The 23,800-nt window shown below is 37.5% G+C and overlaps 1 protein-coding gene across 1 annotated transcript in view; it reads right to left on the reverse strand.

The window, feature by feature from the left end:
* Positions 1-4,863: 4,863 nt before the first annotated feature.
* Positions 4,864-23,800, reverse strand: part of LOC103600348 — a 106,829-nt gene continuing 87,892 nt past the window's right edge. The window contains exon 4 of the mRNA XM_008584614.1: positions 4,864-5,019. Within this exon, the coding sequence (XP_008582836.1) occupies positions 4,864-5,019 (156 nt within the window). The remainder of the gene's footprint in view (positions 5,020-23,800) is intronic.

The following is a 23,800-nucleotide window of genomic DNA, read 5'->3' on the forward strand; positions in this document are numbered from 1 at the left end:
AAAGAGCAAACTAACATTAAGAACTTTCTAAAATTTTTCGTGTGTGTATTTTGTTCAGCATACCTAAAATGATAAATTAATCATATTGTAATGTGTATAAAATATTTCCAAAAGCTAAACTGTTTAAAAAACACTGTACTTCTTTCTTTCCACTAATTTAAGAACTCTCACTGTATGGTTTTCACTGAAAATTATTTAAAGTAAGAAACTAAACTGTCAAGGAGAAATAATTCGACTCTCAAGAAGAGTAGGGAGATGGGTGATAAAGAACTGATCTACATGCTATAAATGTGAGTAGTGTCACTCAAGTGATTTACAGATACGGAATGGTTTAGTTTTTACCAGTAACAGCTCCTGACTTTGCTTGTCTTGTCTTGACTCTTCTGCCTAGTGGAAAAACTTAAACTTCCTGAATAACAATAGATTTCACAGCCCAGTCCCTGAAGTTGTCATACACATATTTCTGGTTTAAGATAAAGCCCAGTTCAAAATAGATCTCTACGCTTCTTTCTTGCCACGTTGTGCATGTTGGTCTTAGGGCAGCTGCCAGGAGCTGCCTGTGGCTGTCAAGAGCATGGTCTGCTCTCTGTCCCTGCCATCTGTGCCACTGATGACAGCGAGTGTGCTGGGGGAAGGGGGAGGTGGAAGTCTGCTTTGAAGTCTGCTTACACTCAGATAAGAACAATGGCAGGAGTCCCATTTGTTAGGTCTCTGCTACGTGTTTATCCAACGTGGACAAATTATGTCTGTTTCTATGCATGTGATCTGGTAGCCCCAATGAGGAGGCTATATGGGCTTTGGCTCTCTGAGAGTTCAGGGTATTGACAAAGCATATTTCAGGCAGCATTCCCTTTGTCCCGACTCTAACACATGGGAATGCGCCTCTAAATGCAAAGTCACGGGGGGATCTCTTCTCATCTGTGTCCATCAGTGGTAACTGATGCTTCCCTTATTAATGCCTGGTGCCTGGTGTGGCTCTCCTAGGCTGGCCTGCCAGTGCTTCTCCCTCAGTACATTTGCACACCATCCACACTAAGCAATGGGGGACTACAGTGAGATGCTGTCTGCATCCTCCAGGACTGCCACACACTTGGGGGCAGATCCCCCAGTGCTGTAAGGAAGCTTTTCAAACTCCAGTTCTTCGAGAAAGCAGAGCATGGGTCACCCGCTTCTTTCAACTTCTGCCAAGAGGCAGGCCTTCACTCAGGGTCCAGGGTCAATGCTCCAACTCCACAAGAAATTCTTTTGTGGTACTCCAAACGTGGGGGTAGGACAAGAAGAGAAACCTCACTTCCCATAAGTTCTCACTATGAAGAAGGATAAGGATAACACAGATAGTTAGCGTTACATGGACTCTGCTTTCTCCAAAAGGGATGTTTATGGACTAGGGGATGGGACCGGTGGGTGGAGAAGATTTTGATGAACTTTCCAAACCTTGCAAAGGTGAGGGAGGAAAAGGAGGAATGGATAAAGGGACATGAAAATCAACTACATTGTATACTGATAAGTTAAACTAAGAAATGAAAAAAAACAAAAACAAAAAACCCAAAAGTACAGAAAGAGAGAATGGTGCTTAAATATTTATATTCTACAATATAGGTTTTTATTTTAGAACTTCTTCCCATCAAGGCATTTCATCTATTATTCTCAGCTCTCTTCCTGAAAAAATCAATTTAGTTAATATGCATTTTTTATTATAAATGCGTTACATTTATTATTTTATATAATCTATTTTCTACCTTTAAGTAAATGATTAATTTAATTAATATATTCTTAGGTAAGAAAAAAAAAGTGAGGCAGACGGTGAATTTGGTCTCAACTGTGAGCTGTCTTCCTGTTAACTGCAGCTGTGGTCAAAATCCCTCCTTGGGAACAGGTAAAGGCTTTATTCAGTGAATTCCAGTAAATTCATATCTAGCAAAGTAATATATTCTGTATACATTTTACAAAATTTATTAATGTAGAGCTAAGAATGAATTAAAACCCTTTAATTTTTGACTGAATCAAATCTTAATACTTTTTACATTTAGACTATCATCAACATTTTTAAAGGGGAAAATTTCCAATATCGCATAAATGTCCAGACTGAATAGAACTTTTTATTCTCATTGGAAGATAACTTCAATCACAGTTTAAGAACGAATGGTTTTGTAGTCTTTCACAGTTCACAAAAAACTCATACAGACACTATCACATTTGGTCCCCACAACAAAAGTTTGCAGTGACTGAAAATTTACTTTTAGTTCACTCTTACTATTTCCCCATCTTTATGGATGTGATAAAGCACTGACTTGACCTGTGAGAACCAGGGCTCACACTCAGGTTTTAAAATGAAAATGTTGGGCTCTTCCCACTGTACTTGCCTCCTTCTACACGTGTATACAAATGCCGTCTTCCTCGGCAGAGATGACATATTCTTTACAATATGTCTCAGAAGAAGTTAATCTTCTGAGAGCAGGAACAGACATGTGTCCAGGTACCCTCACTCTAGTAACCTGTCCTCTTTGTGACCAAAAACATGTATACAAACATGTGTCCAGGATTAGCAGCACAGCCTGCATGTCAGAAGGACTTCAGGCCATATCCAAGATATCAACTTTCGGGAAATGAAGTTAAAAAGAGCCAAGCAAATACACAATATTTAAGTCCATGTTCCCTTTGGGGAAAACTCATACAGACACTATCACATTTGGTCCCCACAACAAAAGTTTGCAGTGACTGAAAATTTACTTTTAGTTCACTCTGACTATTTCCCCATCTTTATGGATGTGATAAAGCACTGACTTGACCTGTGAGAACCAGGGCTCACACTCAGGTTTTAAAATGAAAATGATGGGCTCTTCCCACTGTACTTGCCTCCTTCTACACGTGTATACAAATGCCCTCTTCCTCGGCAGAGATGACGTATTCTTTACAATATGTGTCAGAAGAAGTTAATCTTCTGAGAGCAGGAACAGACATGTGTCCAGGTACCCTTACTCTAGTAACCTGTCCTCTTTGTGACCAAAAACATGTATACAAACATGTGTCCAGGATTAGCAGCACAGCCTGCATGTAAGAAGGACTTCAGGCCATATCCAAGATATCAACTTTTGGGAAATGAAGTTAAAAAGAGCCAAGCAAATACACAATATTTAAGTCCATGTTCCCTTTGGGCCTCAATTCCCTGGGTACTTAAAATGAAAGCTTCCTCTGGTCTTAAATTTATTTGCGTCTAACATAAAGGTTAATATCTGTGAAACTTTGAAGATATAAAAGCAGTTTTTCATTCAGCAATGGTGAATTTTCTTGCCAAAGACTCTAACATTAGGGGAAGTAATATGCCAAGATTTGCATCCCACAGGGGTCATCACGACTTCTAGAAATATCACAAGGGAGCACTGGGCAAGGAAATTGGAGCGCAAAACTGACACATGCATGCCTGTCGTTACCATAGTTACAACACGAAAGGCTGTAGAGACACACTTTTTCCTGTAAGCAGTAAGATGAGCCTTGTGTGATTTACAATCACTGGGGTGAATAATCCTAGCTCTATCTGCAGGACTTCATCCTGGTTGCCCTGAGTTTAAACATCTAACAGGGAAGCAGAAGGAGGGCTAAATGATTTGTTTACGTTCAATGAAGTTGTTACTGATTTTCTATCAGTTAACCTTTACTGTCAGAATGTGCACAAGCTTGTAAAGTCTTTAAATTACTCCTTCTCTTACCAGCAAATTATTGGAATTAACGCCATGACTAATTTTAGTTAGTTTAGGTGTGACAATCTAAGCATTATAAAAGGAGGAGAATGTTTCTCTCATTCCTGAATTTTTGAGGCTCTTTCTTACACTAAATTAAGGCAGTGATTTTGCACAATAACCTCCCATAGAATGACCTTCTTATCTTACTACCACTTTGCTTACACAGAGGAGTGGGTATTCTTTACAAAATAATGATGATCTCTCAGGTCCCCTGGGATGTGGCACTGCATAGCGATGACTCTAGACACTGGGGTGCTGAGACTCAGTGGTATCCCAGACTCTGTGAAGCCAGGTACAATGGCAGCAAGAACGTTAGAATGGCAGAATGCAGCTGTCACCTGGGCACTGGGGGGCAGGGAGCAGCACAGCAAAATAGATGACTCTAGACACTGGGGTGCTGAGACTCAGTGGTATCCCAGACTCTGTGAAGCCAGGTACAATGGCAGCAAGAACGCTAGAATGGCAGAATGCAGCTGTCACCTGGGCACTGGGGGGCAGGGAGCAGCACAGCAAAATATCCCACTATACCCCATAAATATGTACAATTATTATGTGTCAATTAAAAATAAAATAAAATTTTAAACAAGAAAAAATGATGAATAATAATGTTCCACTTGAAAAATCTCTTTTGATTTATAGTTTATAATGAGCATCTAGCTGAAAATCATTGTATAGACAAACTTTTTCACAAGGTACCATTTCCTGTTGGCAGATTTGACATAGTATATTGGGTCTACTTTAACAGTGTTTCATTCACTGTATTAAAAAAAATGCCAGAAATTCTAAAGTTAAGAAATAAAAACACTGTGATAGAATACATTATACATTAGGACAAGAAAAACTAGGCTAATTAACTGTAGGACCGAAACAGTAATCCTTACTGCTGATCACAAGGTGTTGTAGAAATTGTTGTCAAACCCAAGTCATCCCTTTGATTACTATTTCAAATTATCCACCATTATTTTGCAGCACTTCTTATGAAAAGCTGGAGAAGTTTTTTTTCTTGCACGTTGAGGGCAAAGAGATAGTTTAAAAATTATAAATACATATAAAAAGAAATTTTCCCCCTCAACTTTAAAATCCCCTTAAAGAATCACAAATCAACAAGATTTCTCACATTCATCTACAATTTAATATAAAGCATTAGTTTTTTTATACCCACAACAAAACATGGACCTGCAGAAGTTTTCAAGCAATCCTCCAGCAGCTTCATCCGGGTTTTCTGGAGCTCTGGGTTGTCCCATTCATCTTCATCAATGCCCCAGTACAGGTCTATGACCTGGGAACAAATACACAAGGCAGCGTTAATGTACCTGTGGGAAAACTAAATTTACCTGTGGGCTTTGTTCTTAATTTACAATGTCTAGCTATTGTGACTTAGTATATGTGCTGCCAAAGCGAGCACATAGCTAATGTGATTTTTAACTTTTCTCTTTGCAGCATGTTTTCCCTTAGAGAGGGAAAATGATGTTTACGATCCATTAAAGAGATATTTTTTATTCCATGATGGGTTGGGAATGAACATTATAAATTCTTATTTTGTTTCTGATTATACTCTTGACATGGCCCTATTACCAGAAAAAATGAAATATTTAATATCAGAGACTTTGGAGCGCAGGCTTTCATTATACTGAAATGGTAATAGGATTAAAAAAAAAGTTTGAAAGCAGTTGGGGTAAGGGTACCACATTATTTGAGATAATTACATCGCAATGTATAATGTTACTGCATGTTGTAATATGGGAAGGGAAAACCATAATGGGTATTAGCATATACTGATCTGAAGTTAAACATCTATATTTCTTTTCTTTTTTTTTAAAAAAACAAAAAACCTGTTATTATCATACTTTATCCCATGGGAACAGATATTTTGTTTTTGTCGGTTTTATCTGTAAGCTGTTTGGCTTTCATCCATATATATCTGAAGAAGCTGTACTGGGAAACAATGAAAGGTATGCTTTACTGAGAAGTTAGGATAATAGGATTCTCCGTCTCCCCACTTCAAAGACTACTAGGGAAGACTGTGTGAGTCTGTAAAACTTTTACAAGTACACTCTTTGAAAAGTGTTATAGAGAGCAGCATGGGTTTCACTTCCTTTACTCAACTATCTGCATAAAGTAAATGCTTCCAATGGTTGCTTTGAAGATTTCTTCTTTTCCTTTCCTTGTTTTCCACAAGCAGAAACACAAACCTTTCCCCTTCCTGCTTACTGTTCGCAGGGAGTTCAGTGAAGTGAAAGTGCAGGGTCCGGGGCCTCCTTTGTGGACTAAGCAGATTCCAGGGACTCTGTGCCCTTCCTGCTTCTTGGCTGTGGCCCCCAACACAGGTGTGTTTGTACCAGATCTTTGTCTATCTGTATTTGAGTTTTCAGAAGGCTGATGGAAGATATATGTCGACTTCTTCAAAAAATATTCCTGCGGCCTGTCCCATGAGTTTTATCATACATGAAAATATCAGCATTGATTTTGGGGCTCTTGCCTTTAATCTACCTTACAATTTTTAATCACACAGTATTAAGAAAGGGGATGTCTGACATGATAACATCACTATCCAATCTGAGCGCCTCTAGCTGAGGCTATTTAAAATTAAATATAAATGAACAAAAATTTAAAAATTCAGTTCCTCAAATACTCAATAGGTCCATGTGACTATTGGCTCTCATGTTGGACAGTGGAGATAAGAAGTTCCATTGGACAGAACTGTAAATTACTGACCTTCAGGAGAGCACAAAAATAAAATAGTAATGAAAGAATAGGGATACAAAATAATCTAATTTGATAAATAATGAACAGCCTACAACTTGCAAGGTGTCATGCTCCCAGCAAAATGAAAAGATAAAGAAATAACATTTATAGCTCATCTGTTATAAACCTTTCTGGATGCTTTTGATGCCATAGAATGCCTTTTAGTAATTTAATATCCTGCCGCATTAGGCCCTATTTCTGATGTTTTAGATTACAAAAGCTGCACTTCTCCACCTCACCATCCTTGGGAAGATACACAAAGAGCTATGGAAAGTGCTGAGAAAGAAGTCTCTCCTCAGTGGGAGCAGAATCCTTTTGATACGCTGCTCTGGCCTCCTGTCTGAGAAGAACAATCACACCCGTGGTTGAATAATGGGCTAAGAAAAATAAGCTGGTGAGTGTGGGAAGAGAAAGGATGGCTCGCCTGGTTGCTCAGAGCCTGGGACCCACTGGGCTTTACCCATGTGTGAGATCACCATGTCATGGTCAGTGCCCAAGTGTGGTAGGACCTCTTGCCCCGTTTACCACTTTTTAGATCCATGCTCTGGCACAGAAGAAGAGCTAAAATCAAGGCAGGTTCTACTTCCTAACCTCTGTGGCTTACCCATATGGCGATTTGTCTGGGAAAACTGGATGGCTGAGGCGAGTTAAATGTTAAAGAGGCTTGTTTAAGGGGAGGCATCGGAATCAAATGTACTCTTTTTTTTTTTTTTTTTGCTGGTTCTCTTTTGACTGGGTTGAGGCCAGAGCACTACACAGCCTCTTATTTCCAGATCTTTAAGGGGCTGCCGCTAGAGATCATATGCCACTTTGGTATGATTTAGAAGAGTTCCTCTTCGGGCCAGCCCGGTGGCGCACTGCTACAGTGCGCTGCTTGGGAGCGCGGCGGCGCTCCCGCTGAGGGTTAGGATCCCACATGCGGGCCGGCCGCTCACTGGCTGAGCGAGGTGCGGGCGCAGCACCAAGAGGTGCGATCCCGTTGCCGGTCCTGGTCCGTTACGGGCGCGACACTGAGGGTTGCAATCCGTGGCCGGTCACGAAAACAGACAAAAAGAAAAAAAAAAAAAAAAAAAAAGTTCCTCTTCTAGATACTTCACTTCCAGCTAGTAGAAAATTGTTATAACATACTAAAATTATTAGAACAAGGCACTTTTGGTCATCTGCCAATAAATTGTCAAAATATACATACAAATACACTGCAGTGTGCCATGCACAATCTAAAAACCACACACAGAGCCTTGTCTCCATCTTTGTGGTTGACATTGTTTGGATGTAGTTGAGGAAGGTCTTATTTAAAAAAATGAAAATAAATGGTAAATGTAAAGGTTACTGTGACAAAAGCTATAAATATATACTTGCTCTTCTTTGAGCTTTTTCAGAAGACATGCAATTATATAAAATAATTATAACAATATGTCTTTGGATTTGTAACCTATACAGATGTAACATGCATCACAATAATAGCACAAAAAGGGGGAAAGGGGAATACAGCTATACAGGAGTAATATTTCTATAGCTCACTAGAATTAAGTTAGTATAAATCATAGGTAGATTCTGATAAATTAAGATGTATATGCCCTAAAACAAATACTAAGAAAATAACTCAAAAATATTGAGTGAAAAGTCATTACTGGAATTAAAATGTTACACTAGAAAATATTCACTTACAAAACAAAGTTGTAAAGGAAGAATAGAGGAACACAAAAGAAATGAGACATAGAAAAAAAGTAAAATGGTAGATGTAAATCCATCTATATCAATAGTCTCATTAAGTGTGAATACAATCAAAGGCAGAGATTGTCACACTGGATAAGAATAAGATCCAACTAAATGCTATCTACAGGAAACTATTTTAGATTTACTTATAAAAACAGGTTGAAAGTAAAAGGATAGAAAAAGATATCATGCAAACAGCAACCATAAGAAAGCAAGAGTGTGGCTATACTAATATCAGACAAAATATATTTTAAAACATAAAATGTAACTAGAGATAAAGAGGGTTATTTTATAATATTTAAAGGGTCAATCCATTATAACAATTATAAATGAATATGCAAGTAACAACAGATCCCCCCAATACGCTAAGAACAATCTGACAGGAATGAAGAGGGAAACAGACAATTCAACTATGAACAGGTAAACACCTGAATATCCCACATTAAATAAAGGAAGGAACAATCAGGAATAAAATGAACAAAAAACTAGAAGATTTGGACAATACTATAAACCAACTAAACCTAACATATATAAATGGAATGATCTACCCAACAACAGAATATATATTCTCAAGTACACATAGAACATTCTCCAAGATAAAACATAGATTATAAAACAAGCCTCAATAAACTTAAATAGATTTAAATCATACAAAGCATGTTCTCCGAACATGATAGAAGAAAGTTAGAAATTTGGGAAATTTACAAATTTGTGGAAACTAACACACTCCTAAACAACCAATGAGTCAAGGAAAAAACACAAGGGAAATTAAAAAAAAGTACTTTGAGATGAATGTAATTGAAGACACAACATACCAAAGCATATGGTACTCAGTTAAAACAGTACCTAGAGAGAAATTTACAGCTGTAAACACCTACATGAAAAATGAAGAAAGATCCCAAATGAATAACCTAACTTTCCACCTTAAGACACCTGTAGTATACTGTAAGAGATACATCACAGGTAAAAGATTAATACAAGGCCTACTCAAACACCTCACAAGTTCTACACTATATGTCACTCAGCAGTATGATGCAAACTGGCCTGGGAATTACTGGGTCTTTATGACAACAGAACCTAAAATCCCTGGTTGCTATAGAGACAAGATCATCTCAGCACAGACAAAACTTCCATGAACCTTAAAACAAAGCTTACTCTTACAAGAAAAAGCATTTGATAAAATTCAACATCCCTTTATGATAAAAACTCTCAACAAATTAGGTATAGAAGAAAAATACTTCAATACAATAAAGGTCACTTGTGACAAACCCACAGCTAACATCATCCTGAATGGGGAAAAGTTGAAAGCTTTTCCTCTAAGAACAGGAACAAGACAAGGATGCCCATTCTTACCACTCTTATTCAACATAGTACTGGAAGCCCTAGCCAGAGCAACTAGGCAAGAGAAACAAGTAAAGGGCATCCAAATTGGAAAAGAGGAAGTCAAATTGTCCCTGTTTGCAGACTACATAATATTACATATAGAGAAACCTGAAGACTCCACCAAAACACTCTTGGAACTAATAAACAAATTCAGTAAAGTTGTAGTAGGATATAAAACCAATATACAAAAACAGCAGGGTTTCTATACATCAACAACAAACCAGCTGAAAAAGAAATCAAGAGAGCAAGCTTATTTACAATGGCTACCAAAAAAAACAAACAAACAAACAAAAAAAAAAACAAAAACAAAACTAAGAATAAATTTAACCAAGGAGGTGAAAACTACAAAATACTGCAATGCAAACTACAAAACACTTATGAAAGGAATTAAAGAGAACACAAAAAAATGAAACATTTCATATTCATGGATTAGAAGAATTAATATTGTCAAAATGACCATACCACCCAAAGTAATCTACAGATTCAATGCAAGCCCTATTAAAATACCAATGACATTCTTCACTGAAATATAAAGAACAATCCTAAAATTCGCATGGAACCACAGAAGACTTCAAATAGTTAAAGCAATCCTCCTGAGCAAAAATAACAAAGATAATGGCATCACATTACCTGTCTTCAACAGATACTACAAAGCTATATAGTCAAAACAGCATGGTACTGGTATAAAAACAGACACATGGACCAATGGAACAGAATAGAAACCCAGAAATAAATCCATGTATCTACAACTGATCTTTCACAAAGGCACCAAGAACATAAATTGGAAAAAGGACAGCCTCTTCAATAAATGGTGCTGGGAAAACTGAACATCCATATGCAGAATAAAGAAACTAGACCCCTATCTCCCAGCTTAGACCAAACTCAACTCAAAATGCCTTAAAGAAACTAAAAAACTACTAGAAGAAAACCTAGGGGAAACACCCCAAGACATTGGTCTGGTCAAAAATTCTATGGAGAAGAGTTCTAAAGCACAGGCAGCAAAGTAAAAAATAGACAAATGGGATTACATCAAAGTAAAAAGCTTCTGCACATCAAAAGAAAAAGTCAATAGAGCGAAGAGGTAACCAGCAGAATGGGAGAAAATGTTTGTAAACCAATCATCTGATAAGGGATTAAAATCTGACAAAAGACTTAAACAACTCTACAGGAAAAAGCAAATAATCCTATTAAAAAATGGGCAAATTACCTGAATAGACATTTCTCAAAACAAGTCATACAAATTGCCAACATATATATGAAAAAATGCTCTACATCACTGGTCATCAGGGAAATGCAAATCAAAACCATGCTGAGATATCATCTCACCCCTGTTAGAATGGCTATTATCAAAAAGTCAAAAAATAACAAATGCTGGCAAGGATGTGGAGGAAAGGGAACTTATACACTGTTGGTAGGACTTTAAATCAGTACAGCCATTTTTGAAAATTGTATGGAGGTTTCTCAAAAAACTAAAAATAGAACTACCAAATGATCCGGCAATCCCACTGCTGGGTATTTATCCAAAGGAAAAAAATTAGCATATCAGAGATATTTGCACCCCCCTGTTTAATGTAACACTATTTAGAATAGCCAGAATCAATCTAGGCATTAATCAACAAATGAATAAAGAAAGAAAAATGTATATATACACAATGGAATGCTACTCAGCCAAGAAAAAGAATAAAAATTGGTCATTTGTGGCAACATGGTTGACCCTGGAAGACATTATGCTAAGTGAAATAATTCAGGCACAGAAAGAAAACTACCACATGTTCTCACACATATATGGGAGCTAAAAAAAATAAGTTGAAATTTAGAAGTAGGAGTAGTACTGTGGTCACTAGATGCTGGGAAGGGGAGGGTGGATGAAGGATAGGGAGAGGTTGGTTAATGCGCACAAAATTACAGCCAGGCAGAAAAAGTAAGTTCTAGTGATGTACAGTAGTGCTAGGCATCTATAATTAGCAGTAATTTATTGTATGTTCTCAAATGGCTAGAAAAGAGGAGCTCAAATGTTCTCATCACAAAGAAATGATAATTTTTTTTGTGATGATAAATATGCTAATTACCCTGATTTGACCTTCACACGTGATATATATGTATTGAAATATACCTCTGTATGCCATAAATATGACAATCAATATGTTTCAATTAAAAAATAAATTCCTTTTAAAAAAAAAGAACAGCTTAAACTCCCTTTAGGAAACAAATACTGCTAAATGACCCAGACCAAATACAAATATAAGAAAGGGGTAAGAAACCCCCAAACTCTGAGAAAGGTCTCCAGATGGAGACCCTGTTGGTCAATTGAACATCTGACCCCCTGGCTGTACCTGGCCCATGCCACTGGCTCACTCCCACTTTCCATCTTGTAAAAGTGCTCACACAATAAACTGCTTGAGCATTAGATGGTGTCTAAGACTCATCTTCGATGTAAATCAGACCTACCGGGAGCACAGTTGCATCTGGGGGAGCTGGTCAGCTAGGATCACCCAAGATCCCCAAATGTGACAATACTAGTAAAGGAAGAGCAAGCAAGAGCAAGCTAAAGCTGGAAGAAGGAAGGAAATAATAGATTACAATGGAAATTAATGAGAGAACAGAAAAACAATAGAGAAAAATCAATTAAACCAAAAATTGGTTTTAAAAGATCAACAAAATTGGCAAAACTTTAACTGGATTGACAATGAAAATAAAGAGAGAAGACTCAAATTACTAAAATTAGGAGTAAAAAAAAAAAGGATATTACTAACAAACTTCCAGAAATAATAAGGATTTAAGAGAATACTATTTACAACTGTATGACAATGAATAGGATTAACTTAGATGAAATGGACAAATTCCTAAAGGCACACAATTTAGAAAAACTTACTCAAGATGAAATAGATAATGTGAAGATATCTTTAATAAGTAAAGAGTTAGATAGTAATTTTTAAAAAAACAACATTATACAAAGGAAAAGCCCAAGCCCAGATGGATGTACTGGTGATTTCTAACGAACATTTAAAGAAGAATTAATACCAATTCTTCACAAACTCTTCCAAAAATTAGAAGATGAGGGGACACTTCCCAACTTATTCTATGAGACCAGTATGACCTTGGTACCAAAACCAGACAAAAACATTTTAAGAAAACTACAGATCAATAATACTTATGAGTAAAAATAAACACCCTCAACAAAGTACTAGAAACTTAATCCAGAAGCATAAAAAGGATTATACAACACAACCAAATGGGATTTATTCTAAGAATGCAAGTTTGGTTGAGCATCAGAAAATCAACTAATGTAATACTATATTAACGGCATAAAGAACAAAAAACACATGATCATCTCAATAGGCACAGGCAAAAATTGATGAAATTCAACACCCTTTCATGATAAAAACACTTAAGAAATTAGGAATAGAAACAAACTTCCTCACCTCGATAAAGGGCACTTATGAAAAACCCACAGCTTAACATCATACTTAATGGAGAAAGACTGAAAGCTTCCCCACCTAAGATTAGTAACAGGAGAAGGATGTCCACTCTTACCACTTCTGTTCAACACTATACTGGAGGTTCTAGCCAGGGCAATGAGGTAAGAAAAAGAAATAAAATGCATCCAGAACGGAAAAAAAAAAAGTAGAACTCTCTTTATTCATACATGACATGATTTTGTGTATTAAGATCCTAAGGATTCCATTTTTAAAAACCTGTTAGAACTGATAAATGAATTGAACAAGATTGTAGGATACAAGATAATATTTTAAAAACCTATATTTTTATACTCTAGCAATGAGCAATCAAAATGAAATTAAAAATCAACTCCATTTATTTATTTATTTTTTTGGTCTTTTTCTTCGTGACCAGTAAGGGGATCGCAACCCTTGGTGTGGTGTCGCCCACACCGCGCTCAGCCAGTGAGCGCACCGGCCATTCCTATATAGGATCCGAACCCACGGCGCCACGGGCTCGGCCCCCAAAATCAACTCCATTTAAAAGAGCATCAGAAAGAATAAAAATCTTAAGAATAAATTTAAAAGAAATACAAAATTTATGCTCTGAAGACTACAAAACATTGTTGAAAGAAATTAAAGAACATTTAAATAAATGGAAATGTGTTCATGGATTGAGAGATTCAATATTAAGATGACAATACTCCCTAAATTAATCTACAGATTCAGTGCAATGACTACAAAAACAGATGGCTTATTTGCAGAAGCTGACAAGCTGATCCTAAAATTCATATGAAAATCCAAGGGACACAGAATAGCCAAAACAATCTTGTAAAAAAAGATCAAGTTGGAGGACTCACAATTCCAGATTTCAAACTTACTAAAAGCTACAATAAGATAGTGTGGTGCTGGCATAAGGATAGACATATCAGTCAATGGAATAAAATTGAAAATCCAGAAATAAATCCTCACACTTATGGTCGACTGATTTTCAACATGGGTGCCAAAACAATTCAATGAAGAATGCATAGTTTTTCAACAAATGATATTGGGACAACTGGATATCCATGTGCAAAAAAATAAAATTTAGTCCCTACCTCACACCCCATAAAGTAATTAACTCAAAATAGATAACAGACCAAAATTTAAGAGTTAAAACTATAAAACTCTTAGAAGAAAACATAGGAGCAAATCATTGTGACTTTGGATTTGACAATGGTTTCTTAGACATGACATTAAAAGTACAAGTGACTAATGAAAAAATAAATTGGACTTCCTCAAAATTAAAAAAAAATTTGCTTCAAAGGATACTATCAAGAAAGCAAAGCAAAAACAATAAACACAGGATGGAAGAAAATATTTGTAAGTCATATATTTGGGATTTTACCTACAATCTATAAGTAATACCTACAACTTAATAATAATAAAAAAACTCCAAAGAACTCAAAAATAGGCAAAAGATCTGAGTAGACATTTCACCACAGAATCTAAATTATCATGTCAAAGGGATACCTGCATCCCCATGTTTACTGCAGCTGTATTTACAATAGCCAAGAGTTGGAACCAACCTAAATGTCCATCATAGGATGGCCAGATAAGGAAAATGCAGTATATTTACACAATGGAATAGTACTCTGCCATAAAAAAGAAGGAAATGCTGCCATTTGCAGCAACACAGATGAATTTAGAGAAAATTATATTAAATGAAATAAGTCAGGCACAGAAAGAAATGCTGCATGTTCTCAGTCATAAATGAGAGCTAAAAAATACAGACAAATAAATGAAAAAAGAAAGAAAGATACAACTATCATAATAATATGGTGAACTTTCAAAAGGAGAAAACAGAACTGAGCTTCTCCTAAGTGGAAAAGGAAGAGGAGGAGGGAGGATTTGGTAAGGGGCTATGAAAAATGATTACAATGTTGAATATGCAACATTGATATTCAACTCTGTAGTCCACAGATACGTACAATTAACTACACTTCAATTAAAAAAATATACAAATTTCCAATAAACATGAAAAGATGCTCAATGTTATTAGTTATCAGGGAAATACAAATCAAAACTATAATGATATTTTTTACCCACTAGGGTGGCTATTGTCAAAAAGACTGATAATAAGCAATGTTGGGAAGGATATGGAAAAATTAGAATCCTCATACATTGCTGATGGGAATATAAAATGGTTCAATCACTTGCAAACAGTCTGGCAGTTCTTCAAATGATTAAAGACAGAGTTACCACATGACCCAGCAATTCTACTCCTAGGTATACCCAGAGAAATGAAAATGTAAGTCCACATATAAACTTGTACATGAATTTCACAGCAGCATTATTTATCATAGTCCCAAACTGGGAACAACACAAATGTCCATCAAGTGATCAATGGAAAAATAAAATGTGTTATATCCATACAGTGGAACGCTACCCAGTAATAACAAGTAATGTTATGAAATACTGGTACATGCTACATATAACATGGATAAATCTTATAAACATCATGCTAACTGAAATAAGCCACTCAGAAAGGACCACATATTATATGACTCTATTTATATGAAATGTACAGAATAGGCAAATCGGTAAAGACAGAAAGTAGATTAGTGGTTGCTTAGGGCTAGAGGGGAAGGCAATGAAGCGATTGTGGACTGACGGCTAAAGGGCACAGGGTCTCTTTTCGAAGTAATGAAAATGTTCTAAAATTGATTTTTCTAATTATTACACAGCTGTGAATATACTAAATACCACTGAATCATATACTTTAAAAAGTACATTTTATGGTATGTGAATTGGATTATATCTCCATAGAGCTGTTTGAAAATGATACTTTGTACATTTATTCGTATTGTAATTTTCTGCAGGTCTTCTATCCTCTGCTCATAGTGTATTTGAGTTAAAAAACAGTATATGTTTAAATCAAGCACCTAGTATATTAAGAACTAAACAGTAAGATCTAACTACGTGTGGACCAACTGACCAGGCTAAAAAAATGTCAAAACAGAGATTTTATTTATTTTCTTTCATTTTATTTATTTTAGAAGTCAAAGTATTATACATGATTTATTTGCCATCTGGGGCAGCCCTTTGTAATCATTTCTGCATATGTTATTTCTTACAGTTTGGCCACCAGTGCCCCTATCTGGGCCTTCATAACCCCATGTCATCTTACATCACTGAATTTGTTTAAATATTCTTCTGCCCCCAGCTTTTCTCCCTTAAACTGTCCTTTCCCATATGTCTTTACAGGCAGAAAATGATGAAAAAAAAGATAAAATCAAGCAACTGTACAGACAGGGAAGAAATAAATAAATGAAACATCCAACTTATGCAATAAAAAATACCATTTTGGGCAAACATATGCCATATATCTTGCAGATCAATAACTGGCAAAAACCACTTGGAACCTAAAGTGCTCAACAAGACAAGATTTATTATATACTTAAAAAAATTAAGTTTAGCTTTTAGCCTAATGTCCAGGCACAGCAGACACTGGAATCTAATTTGCTATTTATTGGAATACTAACTTGTTGACAGCACATTTTATGTGCCTTTACTTATGTCATCATTTACGTATAAAAGCTCAGGAAAGTAATTTGATTTTATCTTTTTTCTACTTAAAAACCATCTCACTTGTTTTAAAATGTTCTTAGGGAAGCTAATCTATCATGCTCATTATAATGTGCTGAATTAGTCTGAAAACAAAACACCAGCAGATAAAGACTTAACAAATCTTACCCCTTGAAACCAGATGCAATCATTTAAATATCAAGATTACGTAAAAATAAAGCAACATATAAGAAACAAATTTATATATAAAAAAAAAGACAACCAAATCTAAATTCATAATGGCCTCACACTATTATTCCTTTGGAAAAAACATGAATTGAAATGTTTTCCAAAATATTTTCTTTTTCAGTTTTCCTACGCCATAGAACACTATCTGAATGCAAAGCAGAAATGTAACTACAGAGATAATAGGACTGATTTATTTAAACAAACCCAGTACTGAAATGAAGTTTGTTCTTCAAAGTTATTACCATGATTACAAATCATTCCAATGATTCTGCCGTTTCTCAGAACATTTCCTCTTTAGGAATTATCTCATTCAGCACTGAAAAAAAATCTGTCACTTTATAGTTGGAAGTTTGTTTTTATTAAAAATGATACTTCTCCAGCCTTTCTGGCATTTACATATGTCAGACATGGCTTTTAAAAGACCTTTAGCTCTTCCAAAAAAATAAAATCTATTCTTAAAGGGATTAATATCTGCCACTACTAAAAATATTCAAAAGAACACAGAGCAGGTTCAGAAAGTTTTGAACAGTGACATTACTGTGCTAAGATGTAGCTTTCTAAGGTCAATACCATAGTGAAGATAGCATTCATTTGTTTTAGTATTTGTGTCCCATTTCTAGAATGTTCATCTCACAGGAGAAGGTAAGCAGAGAAGAGTCTTAAAATTCAGACTAGCTTTATCAGATGCTGTTTGCCAATGGTGAGTTATGGTTTATACCCGTGGTGATTCTCTCTCTGGTTAGAATGATTTGGCCCAGATGCACACGTCACAAGAAAAACTCCAGGTTCTCATCATCCATGGCTACGCTTTTATTGAACTATTGTGAATGCTGAGTTTAGGTCACCTGCAATTATTCTCTTGGTCTGAGACATATGACTAAGAGATATATGGAGCATGACTAAAATAAGCAGTGCTGGGAAAAGCAGGTCCTAAATCAAGGCCAGTATGACACTGGCTACCCCCAGAGTCAAAATACGAAGGCTGGATGATGCTTCCACCAAAGCCTGGTGAAGACAGATAACTGCTCAGACATGATACCCCTGTGTCCTGAGAGATTTAGTCTCTGGACAGCCCTAACAATTATAACGTGATGGTAAGTAAGAACTAAACAACGAATCCAGGCAGGACCTCTGACTATCAAGGCTTAATGACCATGGAGACAGAAAGAAGGCACCAGGAGTTTTGGGAGGAAGAGAAGGAGCTGCAAGACAGAAGCTGCTGTGCATCTGTGCTGAGCATAAGCTGGGAAAGCTCTCTGTGTAAAGGAACTTCCACCAGGCTGCAAGTGGGTACCAGCTTCCCTCAGTGGAAACAAAGAAAGCACAAAGAACCTTGGGTTTTTGGGAAAAACCCAAAGTTGGCTCTATTCAGTGGTATTTGGGCAACCACTGTATCTGAGTAACCCTCCAAGTGTATGTGTACCTCTATTACACCTATGCCTCCCCAAATTATCTCCCTGTTTCCATTCTTGCTCCCTCTAATCCATTAACCACACTGCAGGCAGAGGGATCTTTTTAAAAATGCAAAACTGATCATTGAAGCTAAGAGTTCCGTTTACTCAGCCATACACTACGTAGAAATACTCGTGCACTCCTTGAACAAACTTAGGAAGTAGATAGAACTATTATCACTGTTTTGCGGATGAAAAACTGAGGCACAGAGAAGTAACTTGCCAAAAGTCCCGCAGGTAGCAAGTAGCAGAGGTGGGATTTGAGCCGGGGCTCTTAACACTATTTTAGAGCACCTTCCACGCATAAGCTTCCTATCGCCCTGAAGATCGTATCTAGAACTCAAGACCGGATTTATGATCTTCTCCATGATCTGATCACTGTCTAACTCTCCAACCTACCTCATTTCATATCACATTCTCCCTCACTGTTCACACACACACACACACACACACACACACACACACACACACACTCCCACTCTCACATGTGGGTGCATGCACATGTATAAGTATATATTTAAGAAATACATATGTTTATACATACACGTGAGTATATTTACATATACATATATACATATATTTACTTACCTATACACACAAAAATATAAAATTTCACCAATGTGAGCATGTAAGAGGCTGTTTGGTGCAGTGATTAAGAGCATGGACACTGGGGCTAAACAGCCCTGGTTCAAATCCTGACTCTACCACTTATTCACTGCAGGATTTTCAGCCGTTACTTCTGTATGTCTAAGTTTCCTTTTCCTAACAAAATGGGGAAGATGGAATTTATCTGCTAGGCTCATAGCAAGGATTAAACAAGTTAATATACACACAGCACTTAGAATAAACACCTGGCAGGTAGTAAGTTCTACATAATGGTTAAGTTCTCTTCAAATTTGCCTATGAAAATATGTTCCCTCTGTCTGGAAGGTTCTTTTTTTTAACCTGGCCATCTCCCTCCACCCTTCCTTCAGGATTCAGCCTAGGCATCAGTTACTCCACAGGCCTTCCCAAAGCCTTCTGCCTCCTCTTCCCCATCACTCATGCCCAGAGAACCCTGTATTTCAGCAGCAGCAAACATCACCCTGGTCACTGTTAAGACTCTATGCTCTGTGAGACTGTAAACTCCATGAGGGCAGAGACTATATTTTTTTTAACACTATGGTATTGATTGTACTCACAACTCTGCCTGGTGCAGGGTAGAAGCTTCATAAATGTCTGTGAAAAAATGAATAAAGTTTAGGAGCTTAATTTGCCCCTGGGGACTTGGGTTGATGTGAATGAGAGGAAATATACAAGTCTGGACTTGAAGGGTATGAGGAAGAGTGGGAAGGCCTTTCTGATGTGCAGAATAGTGCTGCAAAGACAGGAATGTGACATGGCCTGCCCATGTACTCATAGAGATGGCAAGGTCACAGCATCATAAGTTTTTGGAGCTGAATCTTAAATATCATGTAGAAGAAATGCTATACTTATTAGGTGAAAAAACTAAGGTTAAGTTACTTTTTCAAGGGACTATATCTTTTTATTGACAAAGCAGACCTCTTAAATGAGTGACCATTTTACTGTACAAAGAGTAGTTAAAAGCTGAATCTTAAATATCATGTAGAAGAAATGCTATACTTATTAGGTGAAAAAACTAAGGTTAAGTTACTTTTTCAAGGGACTATATCTTATTATTGACAAAGCAGACCTCTTAAATGAGTGACCATTTTACTGTACAAAGAGTAGTTAAAAGGTTACTTCTCCCTCCTATAAGAAATAAAAAATGAGGATAAAAAGAAATAGCTACTGTGTGTTCAGAATTTGAGAAAGGCTTCGTAGTGACTATATTCAGTTGGGACACTTAAATGTCACCTGCAAACGGGGGACAATTTCTCATTCTATTTATTAAAGGACTAATCCTTATGGGGGATTTGCACTGTTGTGGTAATCAGACAGCCACAATTTAGCAGAAATAAATGCTCAGCAAGGTATAGCTCCTTCAGTAGATTCTGGAGCTTCCATCATGTCACTCTCTATATTTAGGAGAAATATTAGGTGGAAGATTGTCCATGAATATAAAGTAAAGGAAGAGCAATAACACTGCCTTGGAAAGTCAGGCATGAGAATTCCAGAAGAGCCATTCCATGTGGCAGAAATGATGAGCCAAAATTTACAATTAAACTGGAGCAATGAAGGTCAACTATGACATAATGCTTCCCTCCCCTTTTGCCTCTTATCATCTCTATTTATCTTCCTTCCTTCCTCCTTTTTGTAAACAGGCTCACTCACATGGAGGGGAGACGGATGACGTAACGTGCTTATAATACTTTTAGAGAATATCATCTTGGTAAGGCTGTCCTGGCTCTGATGGACAGCACTGAAATGTGAAGCGACCTGAACAGATTGGAGCTCTGGCCTGAGTGACATGATGTGGGCTTCAACGAAGGGATATGCATTTCACTGCAGAAAGCAGCATCCATTGGATTAACAGAAAATGGAAAAGGGATGATTAGTTGACAATGTGGAGGAACACCAAGGGCATCATGACAAGTCCTGTCCATTATAAAGCCAGTGATGTATTTTGGTAACTCCAGGGGCAAAATGTATTTTGAGATTCCTGAGCAGGCAGGCAGTTTGGAGAAAAAAAAATGTACACAGAGAAGGAGACTGGGCTTGATGGAGTAGGAGGGCTGTGGTGAGAGAAGAAAGAAACAGCGCAAGAAAAGCAGGCAGGCACAACTCATGATGGTCCTCCAGTGCGAGAGTAAGTAATTGTCCAATTCACTGGGTACTCTAAGGCCAAACTAATACGAGACTCCCAAATTTAACTTAAGCTACAACTCTGATGTGCACAGAGAATGTAACTTCTTTGTCTAAAACTACTTTGGACTTCCTGCCGAAGTCTCCATCTCCTGGTTAGCAGGATAAAGTGAACTTTTAGTTCTATCCTGTTTAAATTTTAGTTCAAACTGATGTTTTCATGGACCCTTTACTTAGTGCTTATTCTTTTCTGGATCAAGATGCTGAATTTCTCAAAGGACTGGGCTTCCCCATTCCCCTGTTTCTTTTTCCTAAGATGACACTGGGGCCACCTCATATCCTGGAGGGGAAGAGTGGGGCTCTGGGGCACAGGCCCAGGTGATGCCTACCCTCTGCCTGACTGCTGGCAGTTGGGTTGGGGCAAGCGTCACTGTGGGTTGACCCTGCTCTCTCAGCATGGTCACAGTTTGGTGTTGCTCTGTAGAGGACCCCCGTCAAACTCCCCTGCCCTGAATGAAGAGCTCCAAGCCTCTGGTCCATGTTCCATCCAGCTTATTCACCCCAGTCTTTTTGTGTGGTCACCCCTACCTGCCATGTGGTTAGCAGTGGCTCTCAACTTAGCATAGGAGAGACAGTAACTGAGGGCAGCTTGGGAAAGTTTGCCTCATGGTCTCTTGATGCCATGACCATGATGTGGCCATGCCTGTGTTGATGGGGGAGAGTCGTTATTAGGCAATATCTTCCCAGAGTCCTAAGTAGAGAGCAGAGGCAAGCTGTCCTCAGTGTTACCAACTACCCACTTATTTTCACTTATCTAACTCACTTCCCCTCTTTTGAAGCAAGCTCAGAGAAAGGAAATGGGGAAGCAAGTCTGCTGAACCACGCCTCCCTGTTTCCTACCATTCTCCTAGAGACCTGCCCCATGTGGTCTGCGTTAAAAACAAACTGGACCCTTTTCTCTACACATTAGATTTCCAGGGGTGGAGTTCTACATGATTAATTGATACACCAAAGAAGTGATTAAAAGAATTTAGGGAAATCTTCTCTTAAGCTAATAGCCCGATATGATCTGAATATATCTTCCAAAATTCATGTGTTGGAAACTTAACTTTAATGCAACAATGTTGGGAGGTGGGACCTTTTGGAAGGTATTTAGGTCATAAATTCAAACTGGTGTTTGAATGAATTAATGCTGCTATAAAAAGGGCTTGATGGTGGGAGCTCATCCATTTTGCTTTTCCACGTTCTACCATGTGAGGACACACTGTTCCTCCCCTCCAGAGGATGCAGTGTTCAAGGTGCCATATTAGAAGCAGAGACCAGACTCTCATCAGACCCTGAACCTCCCAGCACCTTAATCTTGGACTTCCCAGCCTCAAGAACTGTGAGAAAATAATAAAATTTCTGTTCTTCATAAACTACCGAGTTTCAGGTATTCTGTTATAGCAGCACAAATGGATTAAGACACCTGCCCTGCCAGTTTTTGTCTTGTGCATAATTCTTCCTTACGCACAATGAATATTTCTTAAATATTCTTCCTGTATCACATCCTTCTGTACCAGACACTAAACACTCCTGAGACAGATCAATGCCTTGGAATAACCAGAGCAAAGATCTTTTACTGTACTCAGAAAGACAAAAGAAAAATGCACATGAATAATTTCATTACACCAGGTTCTGGATGAGGAGAAAGAATTAAAAAGGATAAAGAATTAATAGGGCGAAAGATAAAAAAATTAACATTGGTTGAGTGCCTTCCATGTGCCAAGCACTTTGCATTATCTCGTTTAATTCTTATAACAATCCTAGAAGATAATCACTATCCCTATCCATCTTACAGTGGAGTGATCTATGTGTCAAAGGGGTCAAGCAACGTGCCCAAAGTCATAGGACTGGCAATCTGCAGACCAGGAATTAAACCCTAGTCTAACAAAATTCATGCTGTTTCCATTATACCCCATAAATGATATAATATGTTGCACTTTATTGAATCTACAATATCATCAGTGCAGGCTGCTCCAGTAGTGTACATACCACTAAGAAAGAAAGGCACTGCCAATTACATGATGACAAACCATTTATTTGTAAGATGAATCCCGGTTTTAGAGATATTAAAAATGTGAGAAACCATGCATCTTAGAATCAATGAAATCTGTTAAATACTGTCTCAAGGAAGATTGTCTGAGCAGCTGTGTACAGTCTGGAGCAGAACACAAAAAACACCAAGGGTAGGGAAAGATCCAGAAAAGGTTTCCATAGCTACTCAGCTATTAAGAAATGGAAGCCTGAGCAAAGACAGAGGCTTGCGAAATGGAAAAGAAAAAGTGAGCTTCTAAGAAACACTGTGGTGGATGAATCAACAGGAACAGCAGCAACCTGGATCTAGGCTGTAAAGGTTGGAAGTAAGGGCTATGAGCCAAGAGTTTAAAGTCTCAAAGACTGGGAAATAGTAGTACTCAGAAAGGGGAAAGCTGGATGAGTTCCGTTTTAAATACATTAACATTCAAAACACAGAGAAGTATTCTTATGCAACTATGAAGGGGAGCTGGAGATGCTGATGTGGAAATGACTCTGGTATAGGCAACAAATTAAGGAGAAGACAACACTCTCTAGTTGTGAGTCTAGGGAGGAAGAAAACCAGATGGACAGGTCTGGACCTGCAATTCCAAAGGAAACATGGAGAGATGGAACCTCAGCAAAGAAGAGAGGGATGCCAGTCCAAGGGGGCCTTCGGAGGCACCTTAACCCAGGATGAGCATTCATCCCTTTGGCGCTTTCAGGTGGCATC

Source organism: Galeopterus variegatus, unplaced genomic scaffold, assembly GCF_000696425.1.
Source record: "Galeopterus variegatus unplaced genomic scaffold, G_variegatus-3.0.2 Scaffold3314, whole genome shotgun sequence".
NCBI lineage: Eukaryota > Metazoa > Chordata > Mammalia > Dermoptera > Cynocephalidae > Galeopterus > Galeopterus variegatus.